We start from the raw sequence: 21935 nt of genomic DNA on the forward strand, positions 1-21935 counted from the left end.
CACTGTTGGAGTCCGGTCTGGGGGTCACAGGGAGTTCAACAAACCCGATAGGTCACCTCTAAGTATTTGGTGTTCAATGAATCCGCCGTCCCCCAGGAAACCCCTCTTTGCTGCGCAGCTCCCCTCCCTAGCTAACCCCCGAGGGCGGAGAGGAAATGCCCACCCCCTGGGCCCAGCACCAGGCCCTGCCCCAGACACTGGACCCGCCTGGGCCACCCCCTGCCCGGGCTGCCCCCTGCCCGGGCCCCGGCCCTGGTGGGATCCAGAGTGCCAGCGAGAGGCCCTTTGTGAGCCACAGAGCACCTCAGGAAGCAGCTGCACTAGCCCCTGTCGGTACCAACCCTGCTGTGGCCAGCAACCTCGTCTAGAAACCAGGCCCCAGGAGAACCCCCAGCAAGCCCCCTCCACGGAGCGGACGGGGAGCCCTTGCATCACCCCAGGGAGCCGCTTCAGAGCAGCCCCCAGCCCATGGCAACCCGACACTGCCAGCAGTGCCCGGGCAGAGCGCTCGGTGCTGCCTGCCCCCCATAGCGGCGTGGCCCAGCACAGCTCCCGGGGGCAAGGCACCCACCTGGCTGGGCTCAGCTTGACCGGGAGTCTTGCCAGCGGCTGGCGGCTCTGCAGGCCAGAGCTGGGCCCAGGCCCTGCGCGCCCCCACGGCTCCTGCGTGCTCACGGCCCAGGGCCCACATCCCCTGAGCGAGGGCGGCTGCCGGGCAGCTGCCCCCACCATCCCTGTCGACGCGGCTCGGCCCCTTCACCTCCCTGGCCAGGCCTGGCCGAATCCCTGCCAGGCAGCAGCCCCCTTCTGTGCAGCCCTCCGTCCTGCAGGGGCTCCAGCTGGCCCCCAGCAACCCCCCCCACTTCAAGAGCTGCAGAACCCGGCGGGCAAACTGGGCAGCTGCCTCCTTCTGCTGGGCACAAGGGGCCCAGCTTCCGGGTGCCACAGGGGGTGGGCCCGGCTCCGGCTGCTCCTGAGCCACGCTCAAGTTTCAGGGAGCAGCTCCCGCCCGCTCGGAGCTAGCGGCTGGAGAAGGCTTGTGCTTGTGATGCCCGGCAACAGCCCAGGCAGCTGGGTGCCCAGCCCAGCCCCGCTGCGGAGATGCCAGCGCTGCACTGCTGCCTGCAGCAGGGCCCGCGTCCTCCTGGGCTGAGTGGAACCCACCAGGCGGGGAGCCGCCCACCCCAGGATGAACCCTGCTGGCTCCACAGCGCCTGGTGCGGGAAGCCACCAGCAGGTGGACCCACATGGCACGGAGCCTGGGTGGGGTCCCGAGCTGCTGGGGGAGGTGCAGTACAAGGCGGGATCCATCCCACCCTACCCTGGCCCCCAGAAATGCCCTCCTGTGACAAAGGGGAAGCTTTTTTAATGTTTTGAATAAACATGGTGTGTGCCTCAGTTTCCCCTCTGTGTTGCACAAGTATCTCGGTGCTGGGACAAGGGTGCGTGATCCTTGCAGAGACCCCAGAGGGCAGGGGTCATGCTGCCTGGGCCCAGACAATGGCCGACACTCTGTATCCTGGCAGCTGAAGGCCGGGGCCCATCCTCTGCAAGGAGCCAGCCAGAGGCACCCAGGACACCTCCTCTGTGGATCTGGAACAGCAGCCATGGGAGAGGTTAATAAGACTGGGACTGCTCAGCTTGGAAAAGAGAGGACTCGGGGAGATGAGAGAGGTCTATAAATCATGGCTAGGGTGGAGAGAGTGACTAGGGACATGTTATTTACTTCTCATAACACAAGAACCAGGGGATACCCAAGGAAATTAACAGGCAGCAGGTTTAAAACAAACAAAAGGAAGTACTTCTTCACACAACGCACAGTCAGCCTGGGGAACTCTTTGCCAGAGGATGTTGTGAAGGCCAAAACTATACCAGGGTTGAAAAAAGAACTAGGTAAATTCATGGCAGACAGGTCCATCAAAGGCTGTTAGCCAGGATGGGCAGGGACCAAACCCCACACTCCAGGTGTCCCTAACCTCTGACTGCCAGCACCCGGGGCTGGAGTCCAGGGTGCGAATTGCTCACACTCACCCTGTTCTGTTCGCTCCCTCGGAAGTGGTGGCAGACAGGACCCGGGGCGGGCCATTGGGCTGCCCCAGGCGGCCACGCTCCACGGCAGCGTTAGTGTCAGCAGCACCTGCCTGCTCCTAGCCCGCCTGGAGTGCACTGGCTGCCAGCTGCGGGGCAGCGGAGCGATGAGAACAGGGAGCCCCGGCTGTCTCCCCTGACCTGCAGCAGCCAGCCTTGCCCCCAGCCACGCTCAGACCTTCCCCTGCCGTTTGAGCACCTCTGGGGAGCCTGTGCCAGGCAGCTGCCATGTGACCCACCCTCCCGGCAGGGTACCTCTCCCCATCACCCACCGGGCACAGCCCGTTCATGCGACCCAGCCCCAGCCACCCCAGCCCTGGCGCCCTGTGCTGAGGGCATGCATGAGGCCACACTGGCTCCATCCCTCCCTCCCACACCTTCGAAGGGGAAGGCCAGGCCAGGCCTGTGCAGAATCTGTCCCTGTCCCTGCGGAGGGGCCCAGGTGCCAAGGGCAGAGTCAGCCTATGCCAGGCTTGGGAGCAGCCACCATCCCGCTGGAATGACTGAGCCTCACCCAGGCACCTGCCTGAGTAACCCAGGAGTCCTGGGCCAGCCTTCTCTCCCGGGGTTCGGGCTCAGGCAGGGCAGGGGAGAGCTGGGGGCTGCCCTTGGCTGACCCCGCCGTGTGCTCAGGGCTAGGGTGAATCTCAGCGTAGGGGGAGATGCAGGCTGCGTGCCCCCCTCACCGCCAGCCTGTGCCCAGAGCTGCCCAGCAGGGGGGCTAGGCCCTGTCCAGGCTGCTGGAGCTCTTGCCAGGCACCTTGGGGGCTACCTCTTGGCTTAGGAGGGTGACTAGCTTCCTGAAGCCACTGTTAACTGTGGCCTGCGGGAGGGAGCTGACTAGAGCATCTTCCTCCCCCTCCTCCTCCTCGCCCCGCTCCTGCCCCTCCTGATCCAGCAGCCGCCTGTACTGGGCCTCCAGGGAGGGGCTGGGCCCCGTGCTGGGAGCCAGGGGGCTGCTCCAGCGCTTGGACACCATGCAGCTGTTGTCGTAGATGGGGGCCTGGTTGGTGCTGCTCCCTTCCGGGGAGCCCCTGGAGCCCAGGAGTGAGGACCCCTCCCCCTCCACGGAGCAGGAGCGGCCCAGGGTGTAGAGGTTCTCGTAGAGATGCTCCGAAAGCCGGAGTCCCTGCCCGCAGAACGCCCTGGCCACTCCCTGCTCCACCTTGGCCTCTCCCCAGGGCTCGAGCGGGGGCTGCAGGCCTCTGTGGATGGAGGCATAGACGATGGGGGTCTCAGCTCCTGCCCCTGCACAGCCCCCCAACTCCAGGGTGCAGGGCAGGGCCTGTCCGCTCTCTGGACAAAGCCCCGCAGGGAGGGACGGCCTCCCTGCACCCTCCAGGGCCCAGGGGGGCAGCGCTTCCTCCAGGCTCTGGGAGCTCCGCAGCCTGGGCTCCATTCCCTGCCTGGAGCCCAGAGGCTCCGGCGCTTGGGGGCTGCTCCTGCCCAGGAGGCTGCTGCTCTGGCGGGCGATGGCTGCGGAGACGAGGTTGCACAGCTCCGCGGCCCGGCTGGTGGCCAAGGTGAAGATGCCCTCGCCCGAGTCGCAGCGGCGGCCTGCCTCGAAGGAGAACAGGGCCTGCAGGGAGCAGACAGCAGCGTTACCTGGGGTGTGGGCCATGGACGCCTGCCCGGAGAGCTCGGGGCTCCCCAAGGGGCCCACGCAGGCTTGGAGCAGGCAGGCGGCAGGGCTGGGCCTGCCCCGGTGCTCCTGCGGCCCCTGGCACTGCAAGGGCAGAGGTGGCCCCTGCGGGAGGCAGCCCAGTACCTTGTCGTGGCCGAATTTGCGCAGGAAGGGGTAGGGCCAGGTGAGGAGGGACTGGCGGGACTGGGGGGTCTTCAGCACAAGTCCCTTGGGCAAGGCGGCCAGCAGGTAGTGCCCACTCAGGCCGCACCTGGCGGAGGCATCCGTCCTGTGCACCAGCACCAGGAACTCGTTCACTGCAGGGAAACAAACCCACACACGAGTCACTGCCCGGCCCCACTGCATCCCACCTTCTGCCCAAGCCACTGCCTGGCCCCACTGCGTCCCCCTTCCCGCCTGCCAGAGTCACTGCCCGGCCCCACTGTGTTCCCCCCTGCTCACCAGAGTCACTGCCCGGCCCCACTGCGTCCCCCTTCCCGCCTGCCAGAGTCACTGCCCGGCCCCACTGTGTTCCCCCCTGCTCACCAGAGTCACTGCCCGGCCCCACTGCGTCCCCCTTCCCGCCTGCCAGAGTCACTGCCCGGCCCCACTGTGTTCCCCCCTGCTCACCAGAGTCACTGCCCGGCCCCACTGCGTCCCCCTTCCTGCCTGCCAGAGTCACTGTCTGGCCCCACTGTGTTCCCCCCTGCTCACCAGAGTCACTGCCCGGCCCCACTGCATTCCCCCTTCCCGCCTGCCAGAGTCACTGCCTGGCCCTACTGCGTCCCCCTTCCCGCCTGCCAGAGTCACTGCCTGGCCCCACTGTATTTCCCCACTCACTGCCCGGCCCCACTGCATCGCCCCACCAAAGTCACTGCCTGGCCCCAAGCGGCCCCCAGCCACATCTCCAGCCATTCTGCTCTCCCCAGGCACCCCATGCAGGAAGACCCTCCCCCTCCATTCCAAGGCCCCCAATTCCAGCCTCCCTCCAGCCGACTGGGTGGGATCCTCTGGTCCCTGCCCCTCCCCCTCGCCTGGGGTCCCTGTGCCTGACCCACACGGTGCCAGGCTGTACGTACAGTCCTGCCAGGATGAGTAGAGGGTGTTTTCCTCCACGTGGAGATCAGGTCCAGGGGGGTCCCTGGTGCTGCCAGGTGCTGGCTCGTTAGTGCACTGAAAGCAGAGATTAGAGCAGCTGCAGCCCCCCAGGGCACCTGCCCTTCCCCGCCCATGGACACAGGGGCTGTACCCTCCTGGCACCCAAATATGGGCAACAGGGTGCAGCCAACTCAGATCCCCTGGGGCAGAGGCCATGCCAGCACCCAGGGGAGGAGCCAGGGGCCATGCCAGCGCCCCGGGGGAGGAGGTGGGGTGTGCCAGCACCCAGGGGGAGGGTCAGGCTGTGACGAAGTGGGACTGTTCTTAATGTTTCCTCTGAATAATGTGGGGGTGCCTCAGTTTCCCCTAGGCAGTTCTTAAGTATCTAGGGGTGGGGTAAGGGTGTCTGATCATTGCAGAGCCCTAGAGGGCAGGTGTGTGCAGGGGTCTGGACACAGAGAATGGCCGACACCCTGTTTCCTGGCCACTAATGGCCTGGGCCCTTCCCCCCTGCAAGGTGAGAGCTAAAGGGTTGGAGAACAAAGGAATCCGGTGACCTCCTGGCCCGGGAAAGGGACAAAGCCCAGAGGAGGGGGGGCTGGAGGGAGTTTCAGTTTGGGGCTGGCTGGGACATGGAGTGAAGGGCAGACGGGGTTGTCTGGCTCACTGCCCCCCAAAATGGACCCAGCTGAGGGGTCCTGTTCTCTGCACCTACAAGCTCTGTTTTAGACCATGTTCCTGTCGTCTAATAAACCTTCTGTGTTACTGGCTGGCTGAGAGTCCCGTCTGACTGCGGAGTTGGGGGGCAGGACCCCCTGGCTTCCCCAAGACCCCACCTGGGCGGACTCGCTGGGGGAAGCGCACGGAGGGGCAGAGGAGGCTGAATGCTCCGAGGTCAGACCCAGGAAGGTGGAAGCCGGGTGAGCTGTGTGTCCTGCAGACAGGCTGCTCCCAGAGAGGAGACTTCCCCAGAGTCCTGCCTGGCTTCGTGGGGAGCAGTCCCAGAGCATCGGCCGGGGACTCCGTGACACAGGGGCCATACCAGCAGACAGGGGGAGTGGGTGGGGTTGGCAGGGCCATGCCAGCACCCAGGGGGAGGAGGCAGTGCAGGCGAGGCCATGATGGCATCTGGGAGGTCCTTGCCGATGGAGCCATGCCAGCGCAGGGGTGTTGCTTTGGTTTATGGCAGCCCCACCCCAGCAGACCCCCCTCCCCCCGGGTCTCCTGGCGCTGCCCAGGGAGCCTAGGTGGGTCAGCCCCGGTGCTGAGGAGCGGTACCCAGGGTTGGTGGGGGCAGTACCTGGAAGGCCAGCTGGCTGAGCTGTGCTATCCACCCGTCCCGCTGCTCGGCTGCCAGCATGTAGCTCTTCTCCATGGTGTTCAGGGAGAAGGCAGCCGTGCCCTTGGGGCAGCTGTGGCCGTCTGCGGGCCCCACAGAGACACAGTCTGCGAGCCGGATGACCCGGCGCTCACACCTCCGCAGGGATGCCTTCTCTGGACCAGAGCCGTCGTTCCGCACTTCGCATGTCTCCAGCCGGGCAATGCCACAGGGGCTGTTGGCAAAGAGCTGGGCCCACACCTTCCTCCAGGACTTCTGGGGGGCAGATAGGGCACGACTCACCCCAGGGGCTCCCAGCACAGCCCTATTTGCCCACAAAGCAATGCAAATGGCCCCTGGTGCCCACAGGAGGTGGCAGAGAACAGGGTGGGGCTGGCAGAGATGAGGGGCTGGAGGGGACTGCCAGAGGGCCACAAGTCCAGGCCTCCGCACCGGGGCAGGACTCAGTCAACTGGGCCCCCCCGATGGGTTTGTCCAAAATGGTCTTAAAACTCTCCCATGCCGGGAATACCACATCCTGGCCTGGCCACCTGGCTCAGCGCTGACCTACCTGGAGAGTCAGGCAGTTTCTCCTGCTTCCTACCCTCAGTCTGAAGCCCATTGCTCCTCACCCTGCCTCAGCAGATAGCACCCTTTAGAAAAGCCCTCCCCAGATTGGTGCCCCTCGGTTGCTTTTCTCTGAACTAAACACGCCCAGTTTTTTAAATCATTCCTCACAGGGCAGATTTTCTAAACCTTCCATGACGTTTGTTGCTCTGCTGCCTCTGGTCTCTCCAATTTGTCCACATCTTCCCTCGAGTGCGGCTCCCACAACTGGACACAGCGCTCCAGCCTCACGCGGCCCCGCCGAGTGGGACAGTCACCTCCTGTCTGCTGTTAATACACCCAGAGCGACAGCAGCCTTTTGCCCAGCTGCATCACACCGGGGACTCTCAGTCACCTTATGATCCCTGCTAGGCCTGTCCCTTTTCAGTCTATTATCACCGAGTCCCTTAATCCCCAGCTGGTAACTGCGCACGTGATTTTTCTGTCCTAAGTGAAGTAATCTGCAGGAGACAGAAGGGTTCGGGGAAGGCCCACTGGGCACGTGCCCTGCTGACATCTGGCGCCTTCCCAGACCCTAGGTGCCGGACGACGGCCCACTCCCGCAGACACCCTGATCTTACTCTGCATGAGGAGCCGATACTCCTCGGGCAGGTACCTGGAACCTCAGGGTCACGAGCACCAAGGGGCGGGATGTGAGGGAAGAGGCAATTCCACAGGCTTCCGTGCCTCAGCCGAGTGGCTAGCCAGGACAGCCACCCCCAGCACAGCCAGATTGGCTTCCCTGACCCAGGCGGGGCCATGCAGCGAGCCAGCGATGGGGTGGGATAGGCCCCAAGTCCTGATTCTGGGCTCCCTGCTGTACCCACTAGCTGCCCTCTCCAGAGCTACAACTTGGCCCTGGACTGAGCTGGGCTGCTGGGGCTGTTTTTAGCCCAGAGCTTGATGCAAATTAAGCCATTTTGAGCCATTTGTTTTCTCGATAGCTGCCCCACATCTGCTGCATGAGCCCAGGCCCCGGAGCCAGCAGCAGCCACATCCTCCCTGGGGAGGGTCTGCATCAGCCAGCACCTGGCCTGCCAGAGCACAGCAGGGGAGAGAGAGAGGGAGCACCCCCACCTCCAGGGGTGCGGGACAGGACAGTGTGGCAGCAGCTGGGTCCATGGGCCTGGCCCAGTAGAGTCTAAGGGATAGAGGCAGATGAGCCTGGCTCACAGCACCCACCAGGCCATAAATACCGGCCCAGCAGGGGAGCAGAGTGCTTTTTTCAAAGCGGGGAGGGGGGGAGAAGTGCACTACATATAAAACAAAACAGCAGGGGCCCCCCAGGGAGGAATTTGGTTCCCAGCCAAACTGTGTTTGCTCATTGTAATAGAATGAGCTGTCCCCAAAGCAGCCTTGCTTTTAATCATGCAAACCCTACACTTTTCTGGGGTGGGGAGGGGCTTAGCTCCTCCCCTCCCACGGGCGTCTATACCCATGCAAGCAGTTCCCATGTGCACACAGAGTCCCCCCCTGTTCCCAAAGGGGGGAATTTCCCCGCTCTTTGTTCAGCTCACGCATGTGGGGCACCCTACTGGGCATAGCTGGGCAGAGAGCACAGCTGAGGGGCCCATCATCAGTTAGCACAGACAGGGGCCCAGCCAAAGCTGCCCAGTCAGGGCCCTGCCTCTGCCGTTACCTTCAAGGTGCTGCATGCTCTCAGAGCCGAAGGGCCAGGCTGGCAGTGCAGCGTTCCTGCAGCCCAAGGGACGTGCCCCAGCCTGTCCCAAACCTCCCCACAGTGCTCCATGGGGCAGGCGTATTCCTGGGACCTGCTTTCCCAGGGAACCAGGGAGCTCGCTGCATATTCCACAGCCCCAGCCCTCCCCCAGGGAGGGGCCAAGGACAAACCCCGCATGGGCCTGGGCAGCCAAGCACATGGCAATCCTACCACACAGCTCAGATGCTGCCTTGCAGAGAGGACTCCCGGCTCCCAAAGCCTGGAACAAGCTGTGCCCACAGTCCCCCCCGGTAGCCACTAGGCGCCCCCCCAAGGCCTGCTCTTACTCCGAGTCCCCAGTGCCTCAGCAGGGCCAAGGCACATTGGTGAAGCTGCCCAGGTGGGATCCTGCAGCCACTCATTGGAGAATGACAGGTTTCAGAGTAGCAGCCGTGTTAGTCTGTATTCGCAAAAAGAAAAGGAGGACTTGGGGCACCCTAGAGACGAACCCATTTATTTGAGCAGAAGCTTTCATGAGCTACAGCTCACTTCATTGGATGCATACCGTTTCCACGCTGTAGCTCACGAAAGCTTGTGCTCAAATAAATGGGTTCGTCTCTAAGGTGCCCCAAGTCCTCCTTTTCATTGGAGAATGAGACTTCTGGGGACCTGACCTGAAATCTGCCCCTGCGCCCAGCATGACCCACCTGCCCCAGCCTCAGACAGCAGTCAGCACCAAGCCCCCAGGAACCCACGGCAGCAGCCAACCTTTCCCCAGAGACAGCGGAAAGGGGCAGAGGGCAAGGTGACCCCTTTGTCTCCCGCCAGCTCTATCTCCCAGAGTTCCCTGCAGCAATCACAACCCCCAGTTCTGTTGGCATAGAGGCAGGGGCCCCAAGCCTCCCCCCGTAGACAGTGCCGCACTCCCCCCAGCACATAGCAAGGGGGACTCCTGTTCAAACTCCCCACCCCCCAAAGCTCTGGATTTTGTTTTAAGTCTGTTTATTAACATTTCAGTGAGAGTTACTCTCATGACGCAGCTTATAGCTGGGACAGGTGTGGCTCAGGAACACAGGGAGGCTGCCTGGGTGAGCCCCCCTTCCCCAAAGCCTGGAGTTGGTGCCTTGGGGCCAGCAGGGGTTGAGATCAGACACAGCATGGTCAGTCGTGGGGTGGTGACCAGGGGCCACTCCCGCTCCGCTTTGTTGGGCCTGAAGACCAACCCCCCCTCTCCCTGCACTCCTGTGCCCAGCACTCTCAGCCCCTCCCCCCTTTACCTTTCCAAATTTCAAGTGCTGGACATAGAGGATCCCGGCCTTCATAGGGGTCTCCATGGGCCCAGCCGGCCTGGCAGGGCTGTGTGCAGAAGGCAGCGGTGCCGGTAATGGGGAGTGGTGGCCGCTGAAGCGGAGTGAGTGCGCGGGGAGACTTCCTTTCTCGCTAACTTCCCCTTTGTGGTGTGTGGGGTGAGGGGCAGGCAGCGCGGGGGAGCAACGTCCCCCAGGGAGACCAGTGGGGCAGAATGAGCATGGCAGAGGCAGCAGCAGCCTGCACGGGGCTGCTGAGTTCAGACAGTCAAGCCTGGAGACGGTGCCCTGCTGCCCAGCTCCTCCGCAGCCAGCGACGCTGGCCCGCAGCCGAGGGTCAGCCATGCCTCAGGGCTCTTCCAGCCCAGAGCAACTTGCGTGCGGTGAGCCACAACCCAGGGGCCAGCACAGCCGCCCCTGAGAACCCCAGGCCTTCGGCAGATGCCACTGGCCCCAGCCCTGCGTGACGGCTCCTGCTTCTGGCCATGGCTCCCCTGTGCTCAGGGGCTTTGCAGAGCCTGCGAGAGGCTGGGGGCCTGGCTTGCCCAATGCCTGCATGTTGACACTGGCTGACGTAACGGGCCATTGCAGCATAGCGCCGATGCTTCCTCTCCGAGCAGGGAACCACGGGGCCTGGTCGAGCAGCACTGACCACGGCCCACACAACAGGCACCTTACGACATGCCTGAGCCCAGAGGGAAGGGACATGGACCTGCCTGCAGAAGGGCCCGGCCCCACATGCTCTTGGGAAGAAGCGGGGCCAGCTGCCAAGGCTGCTGGGCTCCGGGGAACTCTCCTGCCTGGCCCAGCAAGCACACACCACAGGCAGCAGCGCAGCCCAGGGGCCTGGGCTAGAAGTCCATGGAGCTGTGTGCCAGATAGTCCTTGCGGCCGATGTTGCTGACTTGCTTGGTCTGCATGGCTTCCAGCTTGGGGCAGTCGGTGATGCGGTGGCCCAGGCCCCCACAGAAGGCACAGCCCCTCTCGCCTGCAATGGAGGGAGTGGGGTCAGAGGCAGCTTGCCGGGGGTGGGGTGGGGACAGGACAGTGCGCACACCCTACAGCACAGGGGGAAGCAGCCCCAGCCCAGCACCCCGCAGAGGCAGGGCCAGCCCATCACATGGGGAGCTGAGCCCCAGACCATGGCAGAGCAGGGAACTGACCTCTCGAGACCCAGACTAGCGCTCCAACCAATGGGAGCGCTGGGGCCTGGATGTGCCAGCTCTGGGTGCTTTGCCCAAGGAGTGGCCTGCCAGCCGGGCAGTGCAGGGTCCAGAGTGCCCTGCCCCCTCCACGTCTGCACCACCACACAGGCAACAGTGCTGTGGCAACCCCCGCCCCGCCCCCTAGGGCAGCTGGGAGCCGCCGACCCCTCACCTCCAATATCCAGCATGGTCTCGTCCCCACAGTGCAGCACCTGCAGCACCGGGGGCACCTTCTGCTTGGCCTCCAACAGCAGCGCCTTCAAGTCCATGAGCACGGACTCATCTGGGGCAGAGAGGAACATGAGAACCGAGCCTGGCCTGGGGCAGCTCTGCCCCGCCACAAGGGCCCACTGGATCTGGGCACCAGCAGGACAGAGGGCAATGCTCAATCCAGGGGAGAGTGCGCGCGGGGAGGGGTGTGGGGGGGGGAAAATCAGCCAAGCTGGGGACAAAAGGAGTCCATAAGCTCCAGCAAACCCCACAGGGCAGCACAGCACCCCCAAGCACGGGCATCGGGGCAGCACTGTCTGAGGGACAGCAGCCCGCTCTACTGAGTCACCCGCCCTGCTCCTTGGGCCGCACAGGCCTGTGCTAGGGAGCACCCCCTAGGGAGCCCCAGCCCACTCCCTGCAACACGTGGGTGTTCCTTGAGGTTTCCCCTTTAAATGTTGAGCCCAGCCCAGGGGCAAGCTCCCAGGGCAGGGCAGAGACACTCCTGGCCCAGCTCAGCCCAATTGCTGCGAACCCAAAGGGCACAGCAGCCAGCCACAGCCCCGCTCCCGCGTGCCCCTCACCACAGGCCTTGTTGATGAAGGTGGTGGCGATGCCGGTGTTCCCCGAGCGGCCCGTACGCCCAATTCGGTGAACTATGGGAAGAAACAGAGAGTCAGACCCAGGCCACTGACCGCAGAGAGCCAGACAGGAATCCAGCTGAGCACCCAGACGGGGGACCTCCCCACCCCAAGGATGCTGCCTTTCCCAAGGAGACCAGCCACTGCAGGGACATGCCCAAGGACCTGTCCTCCCATCCCTGAACCGAGCAAAGCAATCTGCCTGGTTCACCCTCTGTAAGGCCTTTGTCTGTAGCCATATTGCAAGGCCTAAAGCCTAAGGCCTTTGTCTGCAGCCAGGTTAAAAAAAACCAGCAGCCATGAGCTAAGAAGCAGGAGTCACATCCTCACCTTTCCATCTAAATTACATTAAAGCAATGTCATATCAGGCTGTTAAAATGGAGATCCTGGCCTAATAGTACCCCCATCACCAGATAAAGAAACAGATCTTAAGATGGTTAAAGAAAACTTAGTTTGATGGCACCTGCCTGGGAAGAAATCACTTCTCAATAGTTGGGATTGTGAAATCCTCATTTCTTCTTGTTTTATCATTATGGTACCCACTTCCCTATTGTTTGTCTGTATGATCTCTGTCTGGTTCTTCGATTGTTTCTGTCTGCTACGTAATTAATTTTGCTCTGTGTAAATTAATTTAGGTGGTGGTGTAGGATTGGTTAGAGATTTTTGTTTCAACTTGTTAGGATGGGTTAGTAAAATGATTGATTACGGTACAGCTAAGCAGGACTCAAGTTTCACTATATAAACTGGGGTCCAAAAGGACGTTCTTTGGGAACAACTCCAGGACACAGCCCCAAAGATCAGAGCTGCCAGACCTCAACACTGCCAATGACACCGTGCAGAAACTGGAGTCCCCGAGATGGACCTGATCCTGACTGGCCATCAAGAAAAGTTCTTCTGTCTTATTGGGAGTGGCAAGCACTGTATGTGTAGCATGTGCATTGTTTTGGTGATTGTTAATAAATAGAGGTTAAGTAGGATATTACTGTGAGAGGCTCTTTCACTGGTAAAAGACCCTGTAAACCCGCAAAGATTAAGCCCTGAGTCCACAGGGAAAGGGTGTTTGCACAGAGCCCACGGAGGGGTAGAGCCCTGGGCCTTTCACCTGGAGCCCTAGGAACTGCGTAAAGGTGAGTGCCCTAGAACGTGCGAACAACAGAGAATTTTGTGTGGGTAACACCTCTGCCTGGCTCACCTCCCTCCCCCTGTGCTTGGGCCCTCTGCCCTACCGTAGTTCTCGATTTCCTCTGGCATGTCGTAGTTGATGACGTGCTGGATGGCTGGGAAATCCAAGCCCTTGGAGGCTACGTCGGTAGCAACCAGGACGTCCTTCTTCCCGTCCCGGAAGGCCTCGATGGCCTTCGTCCGCTCCTCCTGGTCTGGAAGGGCCCAGCACAGAGGGTTAGCGCGGGCCCCGCTCTGCCAGCTCAGGGCCCCGCCCCCAAACCCACCTCAGACTAGGGGCATGGACAGAGCGATATGCCAAGTACGAGTCAGACCTCTCCCCCATGCGCCAGAGGCAGGGGGCCCTGTGGGTCAGACACCACAGCAGGGTTCCATGGGGGCCCGAGGGAGCAGCCGGTCCGAGGAAGGCTCACTCATCTCCTCGGTCCTGCCCCTGGTGTGGTGACCTGCCTGGCCGTGGCCCATGGCACATGGAGCTGAGTCCAGAACAGCTCGTCACGTTAGGGAGCTGGGGCTAGATTCACAGCAGAGGCCTGGGAACTGGACTGCCTAGTCCCTTCGCAGCACTGCCCTACAGGCATTCCTCAGAAGCCATCTCAGGGCCCCCAGCCCCTGCTTTCGTTCAAAGCCACGACGTTCCTACCCGTAGGGCTGCGGCAACCGGCTGGGGAGTGCGAACAGAGGCTAGGCTAGTGCAGCACTACCTGCTTGAATCTGCCGAGAGCCAGAACTGCTAGCTTTGAGCAGGGATCCCGCCCTGGCCTCTCACACCCTGGGCTGCACCATTTCTGCTGCCAGGGGCCCTAATGCTTTGCCTTCCTACCCTGCCCTGCCCGGCCCCGCCTGCATCTGCCTCCTGCTCCCCAGCTCCCATTGGGGCAGTCAGCTGGATTCCATGGCACGCTCCCAGCATGAGGCCATGGAGTGAGCTATCACGGGGGCAGGGTGCCCAAGCAAGCACCAAGGTTGCAGGCTGGCAAGTGGCCCGGCCTGGAGACCAGCGCAGCTACAAGGCCCAGAGAGCTAGCTATGAGCTCTCCCGTAGCTGGTGCACATGTGGGTAGGGTGAGCTGGGCCCCTGGAGAACACAACTAAATGATGGGCAAGATGGTAAAACGATCTATGAGAAAGCAGCACTGGGAGAGAGGCTGAGCTCTGACCCCACCCATGCAAGCATCTGATAGGAAGGCATTGCACTGAGAAAAGTGGTTCTCGTTGTCAAGCTGGCGCTGCAGAGTTTCAGAGAAGGGACCAATGGGTCATCCGGTCTGTCCTCCTGCGTCTCACAGGCCAGAGCATTTCACAGACACCCCTCTATGGAGCCCAAGGACGAGTGCCCCGAGGACTGAAATGCTTTAAGACTCAGCCGTGAGCCACAGGCGGAGAAGAGGAGACAGCAAGGTGTCAGCAGTGCCCGAGGTCCCTGCAGCAGCTGGGAAGTGACTTGGTGAGATTTGCCCATGTGGCAGGCCATGCCCCACGCTGCAGAGGAAGGTGAAGAAGCCCTTGGTTCCCAGCCAATCTGACCTAGAGAGAAATTCCTTCTCGAGCTCAAACCCTAAGCATGTCAGCAAGACCCACTGGTCTGGTCCACCTGGGAGGTGCCCTGTCTCCAGCTGTGGCCGATCCCTGGCACCCCAGAGGAAGGTGAGAAAACCCCAGAGTACATCTAGGCAATTGTGCACCAACAGAAAAATCTCCTGTCTGACCCCCACAGGTGACCAGTTGAAGCCCTGAAACCTGAGACTGGATTAGTCATTATCTTAATGCAGAGGGGCAGGGTTCTGAGCACGCTGAGGGCCATGCATGCAACTCACCCCCTTCATGGGCCATGGGGAGGTATGGGAACAGGGCAAGTCAGAGTCCATGGCCAGAAAGGACCGCGATGACCATACAACCCAACACTCCAGGCATGCAGGCTGGGGGATTTCCCCCAGAAGCTGGATTCAAGCGTAACTTTTTAAGCCAACTAGTCTCACCTTCCAGACTCCAAGCAATGGTGAGTCCATCAGCTCCCCTGCTAAAAGCCCTATGACCCTCACAGCTGGGAAATGACTTCCTCTGACAAGGCCTGATCTAACTGTCTCTGGGGGAGCCTGTGCCAGCCAGGCTGTCGAACACCCCACTCTGGGGGAGCCTTTGCACGGGGAAGGATCCATCTGCAGGGGTCCAGTCACCAGCATCCTTCTTGGTGACAAGCTGTTTACACCTCCCATCCAAGACTTTTCCAGCCCCTGCACCAGCGCTTCAGGGCCCTGGCTATCAATCCCCTGGGGATGCACCTGACTGGCATCAAACACAGCCAATCTGATTGAGGCTTCCACCCCGTGCTCAGCCTGGGATACTCAAAGCAGTGCATGCTGGGATGGCTACCCGTGTGACCGGGGCACAGGAGCAGCTCTCACTGACCTTTCCCTCCGTGTATGGCCACCGCTTCCACGCCCTTGAGCAGCAGGTACTCGTGGATCGCGTCAACGTCAGCCTTCTTCTCCGCAAAGATCAGCACCTGCCAGAGGGCCAGCATCAGCACAGAGACCCCCGCACTGCACAGGACTGACCAGCCCCGTCACAGTGGGCCCGCTGGCTGGAAGGTTTGCAGCTGAGAGCCTGGGCACAGCATGGAGTGCTGTGGACCCCGAAGCACCTGGGCACGGTCTCGTTCGTCCCCTACCCTGTGGTGGGGCACAGGGCCAGGAAGAGCTGGCCTGCATCAGGGCTGCATTCCATCAGAAGGAGCAGCTACAGTCCCTCCCGCCCCCGACAAGCTGCTGGGGCAGCTGGTGTGCAGTACTCACGGGCGGCGGGGTCTTCTGCAGGCACTCAAGCAGGTACACCATCTTGGCTTCCTCCTTCACGTACTCCACTTCCTGTGCACAAACCCAGGGCTCCAGTCAGAGAGGGGCAGGAGCTGGGAGAATACGCACAGGCCCGGGAGGGCACAGGTCGCAGGGCCCAGAGCAAACCCCTCTGGCAGACAGTGGATTCTGGCAGGACCACCGGGACCCAGCCACGCTGGGGTCCAGCACAGAGCATTCGGGAGCTCACCTGTATAACATCCAGGCTGGCAGCTCCAGCTCGCCCCACATTGATGGTGATGGGCTTCACCAGGGCGCTCTTGGCAAAGTTCTGGATCTTCTTGGGCATGGTGGCACTGAAGAGAAGGGTCTGCCTCTGGCCCTGGACCGAGAGCCAAGGGCAGGGAGGTTAGCACGGCCATTCAGCCAGTACAACGAATGGGGTGAGCTGATCTCAGCAACAGCCAGTGGGTGCTGGCAGGCACCCCAGACTCCCTACACAGGGGCCCTTGGAGAACAGCTTTGTGCCAGCAGGGCTGGGGCAACACACGGTGCGACCAGAGCCCCAACAGAGGGGCACATGGGACAGCAGGCATGAGACAGGGCAGAAATACAGTGCCAAGCTGGGAGGTCAGAGCTGTTACCCACAGTGAAAAGCTGCAGGAGGCAGGCCGGGGCAGCAGCAGCTGGGGCCTGACAAGGAAGCCATTAGCCCTGCCAGCCAGGACCCTCGTGCTCCACAGCAGCCAGTGAGGCCCGGGCCAGGAGCTGGGCGCAGCGCCCCCGGCAGGTGGGGAGCTGTGCTGGCAACACGCACCTCCAGGCTCCTGAGTGGGCCAGGCCAGGGACTGGGAACAAGGGAATTAAACCCTTCAGGGCACCTGCTGCCCTGCACCCACACCTCCCCTACCCACCAGCTACCTTGAAGTAAGAGAAGATGGTGCGGATGTCTCCTTCGAAGCCCATGTCGATCATCCTGTCGGCCTCATCCAGGGCCAGGTAGCGACAGATGTCCAGGCTCACCATCTTCTTCTGCAGCAGGTCCATGAGGCGGCCCGGGGTAGCCACCATCATATGCACACCGCTGCAGGGCAGGGCAGGGCAGGCAGGCATCAGGGCTCCTGCACAATCTGGCTGCAGGGGAGGAAGGGCCCCGCGAGCTGCCCACCTCGCCAGGGACCCAGCACCCCACACCACACCCCTCAGCCTCATGCTGCTGGCAGGCACCCTGCCCAGCCCCCACCCCAGCCTTCTCACCTTCGCCTCAGACTGATCCCCTCCTGCAGGGTCCCGAGGCTGCAGGCTCAGAACCCTGGCACCCAAGCAGGCCTGAGGAGATGCAGTGCTCAGTGAGACAGGCTGCTGCATACAATCCTCCTGGGGGTGCCCACACAGGGAGGGAAGAGGACTGCCCGCAGGTCCTCTGGAGCAGGACTTACTGTTTGATCGTCTCCATCTGCTCCTTGACGGACATGCCCCCGATGCAGAGGGTGCAGCGCAGCAGGGGCAGGCTGTCCTCATGCAGCAGGTGGCAGTAGTACTCAAGGATGCCGTGGGTCTGCCTGGCCAGCTCCCTCTACAGAGAGAGGAGAGTCCATTAATCCCCATTGCGCCCGCCTCTCTTGGCTGATGCCCGATCCAACATCACCCCAGCAAGCCCCTGGCTCAGACCTGCCCACGTGAGCCAAGAACACTTACAGAGGGGCAGATGATGAGCCCATAGGGTCCCTCTCTCTTGGAGAATGGCAGCCGTTTCTCCTGCTCCAGGCAGAACATGATGACGGGGAGCGTGAACACCAGAGTTTTCCCTGAGCCAGTGAATGCGATGCCAATCATATCCCTGCCAGACAGGCTGCAGGAGACACGGGGAGCGGGTCAGCGGGAAGAGACTCCAATGCAGTGAGGAGCCCTGCGCCAGCCCCTGCGTGTTCCCAGCCAGGGCTGTGCCCTGCCAGGGAGGAGGCGGACGGTATATCACCGGGGCAGGGTGTCCGTCTCACCCTGCTGGCCGCGCTCCCAGAGCTGGGGAAGGCAGCACTCACATGGTGGGGATGCCCTGGATCTGGATGGGAGTCGGCTGCTGGATTCCCTTTTTCTTCAGGCCCCTCAGGATAGCTGTGAACAGAATGTGCGGGGAGAGGGGTGTTAGTAGCACAAGAGTAGCCGGACATAGGGCTGTGACCCACCTCCCCTCCATCCAGTTGCCAATAGCATTTGTTTCATCAGTGCCACCTCCTCCCCTCCCCACCCCCCCAGGCCCTGCCTCCAGACTGGCAGCTTGGGGGGGGAGGGGGGGAGGCCTGGTTGTGATCCCTGAATTGGATCTATGACCTCCAGGTACTACACACTAAGGTGCCTCCCCCACAACAACTCCTCCCTGCCCCAAATCACCTGCCGGGAACTTCATTTCCTTGAAGCTCTTGATGGGTGGGGGGATGCCCTCGCCCTCCACCAGGATGTGGTACTTTCTGCGCACCCGGTCGTGCCGTGCCTCCGACATGCCCAGGATGTAATGCGGTGCCTTCCAGCTGCGGAGAGGGCGGGGAGGAGGTTCAGCAAGGAACAGGAAAACCAGACTGACTGAGCTGCACTCACTGACGCACCCAGAGCTCAACACTGCTTTGCTTGGGCAGGCAGCAGGCGGACTGGCCCAGCTGTGTACTCGTTGATCCCCCAGACAGAGCCCCAAGCCCCCCAGGATTCCAGGCTCCAATGGCACTAATGCAAAAGCTGGGGCCATCCATGAAGAGGGGACAGAGCCCACCCACAAGGCCCACTTCCAGAGCAGAGTAACTGAACTGTCAGCCACCCAGCAGAATGGCCAGGTACCGTCTGGTGCTCCGGCTCCCATGTGCGCTGGGGTACAATGAAAGCAACTGCTCCACTCTGCAGCATCAACCCCTAATTCCATGGCCAAGGCTGAACATCCTTTGCTCCCAGTGAGGCTCAGGGTTCAAGTTATTGAAGAGTATTTCCCATGGCCATGTTTCTGTTATACCCCCCGTGGGGCCTGGTCCCCACACAGGCCAGGGAAGGAGCTGTAGCCCTCAGCAGCCTATCTAGGCCTCAGGTGCTGCATTGCTCTCTAGGCTGCCTAGCTCGCCAGCACACGCGTCTGCCTTCCCAATTCCCCAGCTGGAGACCGGGCCCCAGCTCTCACTCCGAGTCCCCAGCCCTACTGCTCCGACCCATGGAACTGTGCACACAGCTGAGGATGGCTGCGGAGCAAGGATCAGCTGCAAGCAGGGCCCAACAGACACAAAAACTTGTTTGTGGGTAGAGCCTAGCACAATGGGGCCCTGAGCCACAACCGAGCCCCCTGTGTGTTACCATAATACACACAGTAAACAGTACCACACCATGTAGCACCTGGCTACAGCAGAAGGGCGAATCCCAGGGCATCTTGGGAAAATGCCAGCTTTCACAGCCAAAGAACTGTGGAGTCCATGGGAACCCGAATGAACTGACTGGGGCAGGTCAGAACTCCCCGAGCTACGCTTTCAGGCTCTCTGCAGATTCAAGCAGATTCATCAGTCACACTTCAGAGATTTGCTCTGGAATCGCATGGCCTAGCTTTTTTGAAATGACAGGTCAGTGTGGAGCACAAGTACGCAGTGAGAGAGAATTCGGAGGCCATGCATCTTCAGGGCCACAACTAAGGCCCGGGGGGAACCTCTAAAGCTGGCTCCAGCAGAGAAGGCAGGTTCCATGGCGCTGGTATGTGGGGAGATTCGGTTCCCGCTTCCTTCACTGGGGCTCCCCCTAAGGCTCAGCATTTAGCCCAAGGCTAGCAGTTTGCAGGAGCATTTGCTACCACTATGAACCAGAAGGATCCCCAGTGTGCCCTGCAGTGCAGTAAGTGACAATACCTAGCTCTTCTATAGCACTGTCAGCCAGGGACCTCACAGCCTGCTACAAAAGAAATCAGGGTCACCACCCGAATTTTACAGATGGAGAAAGTGAGGGACAGAGGAAATGGCTTGTCGAAGCACCCAGCTGCCAGTTCCAAAAATAAAACCAAGGCTCCCGATGCCCAGTCGAGGACTCAAACCACTAGTTCACACTGCCTCGAGTTTCTTTCAGCTTGCACAAAGCCGCTGTAATCCGACAGCCAATGTATTCCCATGGAGCGCACCTGGTTTTAATCGGATCGTCATAGGTGATGCCCTTTGCCATCTCCTTCACAGACATCAAAGCTGCACAAAAACAGAGACTGGAGGATCAGTGTCAGCTCTTGAGAGCTAGGCTAAGGTCAGCTGGGCACGTGGCTTTGACTAGAGGTTTAGCAGTGAGGCAGTCAGGACAAAGGACGTTTGGGGGAGCCAGAACAGGAGTGAAGTGGCAGGGAATTGTCCCTCTCTGTGCATGTGGGGCCCCGCTGGGTCAGCAACACCGAACTGCATGACTCGCTCTCTCCAGGGAGAGCAGCAGGAGCTAGGGAGAGGCTGGGACTGTTGAACCCCACACCAGTTGGCTGGGCTTCCACATGAGGACAGCATGAGCACCGTCACCTTCTCCCTCTGTCGCTTCGCCAGCAACAGGCAGGGAACGAGAGTGAATGTCACCTCACAGCCAACTCCACTTCCCCCACAGCCCTCGATCCCAGCACGACCCACCTCGACCCTCTGCCACGCTCTCCAGGATCTTTTCCTCCTCCTTCAGCTGCTTCTCCTTGGCCGACTCCTTGCGCGCTGTGGAGGGTTGAGAAAGGGAGTTATGTGCTGCCCACAGATTGCTCCCCAGCCACAAGCCACCCTAAGGGACCCCCTCCTCCTCCTGCCAACCCTACCTTCCGCCTTCTCTTTAAGGTGCTGGTGCTGGTCCAGGAGGCTGATGTTGGACTGGGGGCCCAGAGGAATATCATCTTCATCACCCCGGTGCTCACTGCTACTGTCCCGCTGCTCCTCCTCCAGCACCCCCTTCCTGCGCATCTGCAGCAGCTTCTGCAGCTGCGGGAACACAGAGCAGTCAGAGCACGCAGCAGCCGCAAGGGCCCCGTTACAGGAGACGGCGCTCACGGGCCCCGTTGTGCCCTTGCCAGCGAGGAGAGGAACGATAGTCTTGGGGGGAGGAGACCCCCCCTTTATCCACCCGCCGGGCCCCCTGCGATCTGCCCTGGGGGCCCATGATGCCGTCCCCATAACAGCCCCAGTGACCTGCGCAGGGCCACAGGGGCTCTGCTCGGGGAGTGGAATTGAACCTACCAGCCCCACCTCTTGTGGGCAGCCCCCCGGGGCCCATGCCCAGAGGCAGAGTGCTCACAAGCCGGGACTGGGGCCAGGAGCACCACGGCAACGGGGGGGGGGGGATGACACCAGCCCCTCCCCTCCCGCCCCGCCTGGCCCTCCCCCAGCCCGGGCCCCCCACACCCAGCCCGCCCCGGCCCCCTCCCCCCACCGTCACCATCTCCTGCTTCCCACCCACCGGCCCCGGCCCCGATCCCCGCCGGCCCCGCCCCCCGCCTGCCCCGGCCCCGATCCCCGCCCCCCACCGGCTCCGGCCCCCGCCCCCCACCGTCACCATCTCCTGCTTCCCCCCCGCCGGCCCCGGCCCCCGATCCCCGCCCCCCACCGGCTCCGGCCCCCGCCCCGCACCGTCACCATCTCCTGCTTCCCCCCCACCGGCCCCGGCCCCGATCCCCGCCCCCCACCGGCTCCGGCCCCGGTCCCCCACCGTCACCATCTCCTGCTTCCCCCCCACCGGCCCCGGCCCCCGATCCCCGCCTGCCCCGGCCCCGATCCCCGCCCCCCACCGGCTCCGGCCCCCGATCCCCGCCCCCCACCGGCTCCGGCCCCCGATCCCCGCCCCCCACCGGCCCCGGCCCCGGCCCCGGCCCCCCACCGGCCCCGGCCCCCGATCCCCGCCGTCACCATCTCCTGCTTCCGCTGCTTGACCGGCACGTAGGGCACGTATCCGTCATCCTCCTCCCCGGACGGGCCCGACCCCTCCGCCGGCTCCTCGCGCGGCCGCTGCGGGGAGACACAAGGTCACGTCACGGGCCACAGGCCGCGGCCCCCGGGCGGGGGGGGGGGGGACTCTCACCTTCCGGTCGCTTCCGACCTCCATGGTCCGGTCCCCGCGGACTCGCCCGCGAAACGCGCGTAGCCAACGAGCGTCGGCGCTGGGCCTGGGGCGGGCCCTGTCGCTCAGCAACGCCCCGCAGACGTACCACGTAAGGGGCGACGCGCAGGACGGGCTGCG

General features: G+C 62.4%; 2 protein-coding genes across 3 annotated transcripts; both read right to left on the reverse strand.

The window, feature by feature from the left end:
* Positions 1 to 1708: 1708 nt before the first annotated feature.
* On the reverse strand, positions 1709 to 10046 carry DOK3 (docking protein 3). The gene is made up of 5 exons (XM_048860933.2): positions 9672 to 10046; positions 6111 to 6404; positions 4792 to 4885; positions 3857 to 4029; positions 1709 to 3667 (listed from the first exon to the last, which is right to left on the reverse strand). Exons 1-5 carry the CDS (start codon positions 10044 to 10046, stop codon positions 2810 to 2812), a joined length of 1794 nt encoding a protein of 597 aa, XP_048716890.1. The 3' UTR covers positions 1709 to 2809.
* Positions 9631 to 21935, reverse strand: DDX41 (DEAD-box helicase 41). Of its 2 annotated transcripts, XM_048860914.2 has the most exons (17): positions 21777 to 21935; positions 21605 to 21703; positions 20524 to 20683; positions 20351 to 20425; positions 19870 to 19930; positions 18126 to 18262; positions 17777 to 17849; positions 17433 to 17586; positions 17174 to 17310; positions 16656 to 16818; positions 15985 to 16116; positions 15735 to 15806; positions 15349 to 15445; positions 12984 to 13133; positions 11701 to 11772; positions 11079 to 11189; positions 9631 to 10689 (listed from the first exon to the last, which is right to left on the reverse strand). In XM_048860914.2, the coding sequence occupies exons 1-17, from the start codon at positions 21798 to 21800 to the stop codon at positions 10553 to 10555; spliced, it is 1854 nt and encodes a 617-aa protein (XP_048716871.1). In that variant the 5' UTR covers positions 21801 to 21935; the 3' UTR covers positions 9631 to 10552. The 2 variants fall into 2 exon arrangements, with proteins under 2 accessions (XP_048716871.1, XP_048716874.1); XM_048860917.2 differs by lacking the exons at positions 21605 to 21703; positions 21777 to 21935 and adding an exon at positions 21138 to 21146.

This window comes from Caretta caretta, chromosome 8 (assembly GCF_965140235.1).
Source record: "Caretta caretta isolate rCarCar2 chromosome 8, rCarCar1.hap1, whole genome shotgun sequence".
Taxonomy (NCBI): domain Eukaryota; kingdom Metazoa; phylum Chordata; order Testudines; family Cheloniidae; genus Caretta; species Caretta caretta.

Bases quoted from the DNA above. Each gene is read 5' to 3' on its own strand.
- DOK3 (XM_048860933.2), bottom strand. From the start codon at position 10,046: ATGGCTGACCCTCGGCTGCGGGCCAGCGTCGCTGGCTGCGGAGGAGCT. The intron at 6,405-9,671 runs GTAAAGGGGGGA...TCTGCCCCCCAG, and splicing joins AGCACTTGAAATTTGGAAAG to AAGTCCTGGAGGAAGGTGTG. The intron at 4,030-4,791 runs GTACGTACAGCC...GTTTCCCTGCAG, and splicing joins CTACTCATCCTGGCAGGACT to TGAACGAGTTCCTGGTGCTG.
- DDX41 (XM_048860914.2), bottom strand. From the start codon at position 21,800: ATGGAGGTCGGAAGCGACCGGAAG. The intron at 17,587-17,776 runs GTGAGTGCTGCC...TGTCTCCTGCAG, and splicing joins ATCCAGGGCATCCCCACCAT to CCTGTCTGGCAGGGATATGA. The intron at 13,134-15,348 runs GTCAGTGAGAGC...GGGCCCTTCCAG, and splicing joins GGCCATACACGGAGGGAAAG to ACCAGGAGGAGCGGACGAAG.